The sequence below is a fragment of the Octopus bimaculoides genome, chromosome 1, assembly GCF_001194135.2.
Source record: "Octopus bimaculoides isolate UCB-OBI-ISO-001 chromosome 1, ASM119413v2, whole genome shotgun sequence".
NCBI lineage: Eukaryota > Metazoa > Mollusca > Cephalopoda > Octopoda > Octopodidae > Octopus > Octopus bimaculoides.
In genome coordinates, this window is record NC_068981.1 from 5,057,538 (window position 1) to 5,059,730 (window position 2,193).

General features: G+C 41.0%; 1 protein-coding gene across 1 annotated transcript in view; it reads left to right on the forward strand.

Moving 5' to 3' along the window:
- Positions 1 to 2,193, forward strand: part of LOC106876872 (RING finger and SPRY domain-containing protein 1) — a 174,359-nt gene that overhangs the window by 148,776 nt on the left and 23,390 nt on the right. Inside the window, exon 10 of the mRNA XM_052974135.1 lies at positions 1,074 to 1,185. Coding sequence (XP_052830095.1) covers positions 1,074 to 1,185 — 112 coding nt within the window. The remainder of the gene's footprint in view (positions 1 to 1,073; positions 1,186 to 2,193) is intronic.

The following is a 2,193-nucleotide window of genomic DNA, read 5'->3' on the forward strand; positions in this document are numbered from 1 at the left end:
TATATATATATATATCTGAGTGGTTGGCGTTAGGAAGGGCATCCAGCTGTAGAAACTCTGCCAAATCGGACTGGAGCCTGGTGTTGCCATCCGGTTTCACCAGTCCTCAGTCAAATCGTCCAACCCATGCTAGCATGGAAAGCGGACGTTAAACGATGATGATGATATATATATATATATATATATACAATGGGCTTCCAACAGTTTCCATCTATCTATCAAATCCAGTGATCAACCTGGAGCAATAATAGAAGACACTAACGAAGGATGCTGCCTAGTAGGACTGAACCCAAACCCACCTGGTTACCAAGTGAACTTCTTAACCAAACAACTATGTCTATTTGCTTGCACTCTGTCAGTTACAACCACGAGGGTTGCAAGTGACTGAGTATTCCACAGACACACACATACCCATCACATAGTTCTCAGGGAGACTCAGCATGACACAGAATGTGACAAGGCTGGTCCCTTTGAAATACAGGGACTCCTCATTTTAGCCAGCTGAGGGGACTGGAGCAACATGAAATAAAGTGGCAGACAAGCATGGTCGATGCCAGTACCACCTAACTGGCTCATGTGCTGGTGGCATGTAAAAAGCACCATTCGAGCATGGTGCATGGCCGATGCCAGTGCTGCCTGACTGGCTCCTGTGCCGGTGGCACATACAAAGCACCCACTACACTCTCGGAGTGGTTGATGTTAGGAAGGGCATCCAGCTGTAGAAACCTTGCCAGATCAGAATGGTTTGACTGAGGATTGGCAAGCCAGAAGGCTGCACCAGGCTCCAATCCTCAGTCAAACCATTCAACCCATGCCAGCATGGAAAATAGACATAAAAAGATGAAGAAGAAGAAAAGGCATTTTTAACAAATTAAAACACATCAACCTAGTTTGTATTATTTCACAGAATCCTCTAATCACAGGAGTAAACAACTACATTCTCTGATACATTTTTGAAGTTATTTTTAAATAAAATATTTAATGAAAATAAAATGACTTTTTTTTTTTCATATTAAATTTATACATTTTATAATAAAAATTTAAAAAGTTCTCTCCATTTTTCTTGGCTGCAGGATGGTTATGGCATTGGTGATGATGAATATTCCATGGCTTATGATGGATGCCGTCAACTTATTTGGTATAATGCTCACAGTCGACCACATAAACATCCCTGTTGGAAGGCTGGTAAGACTCATTATATTCGCTTGTCAGATCTTTTTATCTTGTACTGGTTTCAATCATTAGACTGCAGCCATGCTGGGGCACTGCCTTGAAGAATTTCAGTCAAACAAATTGACCCCAGGACTTTTTTTTTTTTTTAAAGCCTGGTACTTATTCTGTCGGTCTCTTTTGCCAAACTGCTAAGTAACGGGAACATAAACACACCTACACTGGTTGTCAAGCATTGGTGCAGGACAAACATATATCTATATATATGACGGGCTTCTTTCAGTTTCCGTCTGCCAAATCCACTCACAAAGCTTTGGTCAGCCCAAAGCTATAATAGAAGACACTTGCCTAAGGTGTCCTGCAGTGGGACTGAACCTGGAACCAGTTCAGTGAAAGCGATGTTGTTGCTCTAACCAGTAAAACCTTGAAATGTGTCCTGCTTGCAAAACTTGTATCAAAACTTGCCTATGGCTTCCAACCACCTCTTCTCTTTTGGTATGTATTGATAGAGCTTTTTTTTTTTCCTTGTCTCAATCAACTCTGGTGTTCCCTGAGGGTTTGGTTTGGGCCCTGGCCCTCTTCCTTCACAACTTTGATGACCTATTTACCATCACATCCAAAGGTTTCTTTTTAGGTGTGGCTCTCTGGTTAGAAGTTTGCTTTCCAACCACATGATGCATGGCATCTTGGGCAAGTGTCCTCTACTCTAACCTCAGGCCAACCAAAGCCTTATGAGTGGGTTTGGTAGATGGAAACTAAAAGAAGCCCATCATGTATGTGTTTGTCCCCCCCACTTGATTAATAGTCAGTGTTGCTGTGTTTACATATATACACATATATATTTTTTTCATATAAAATTAGTGTACATTTAAACACAAAAGAGGTGACCCTCACAGGACACCATAAATGCTAGAAGGAACAGTCAAAGTCCAAACCACGGTTAAGAGCAATTTCGAAGAGAATGAAAAAATAAAAACATTTACAATATTTACTGCTCTTAACCATGGTTTGGACTTTGACTGT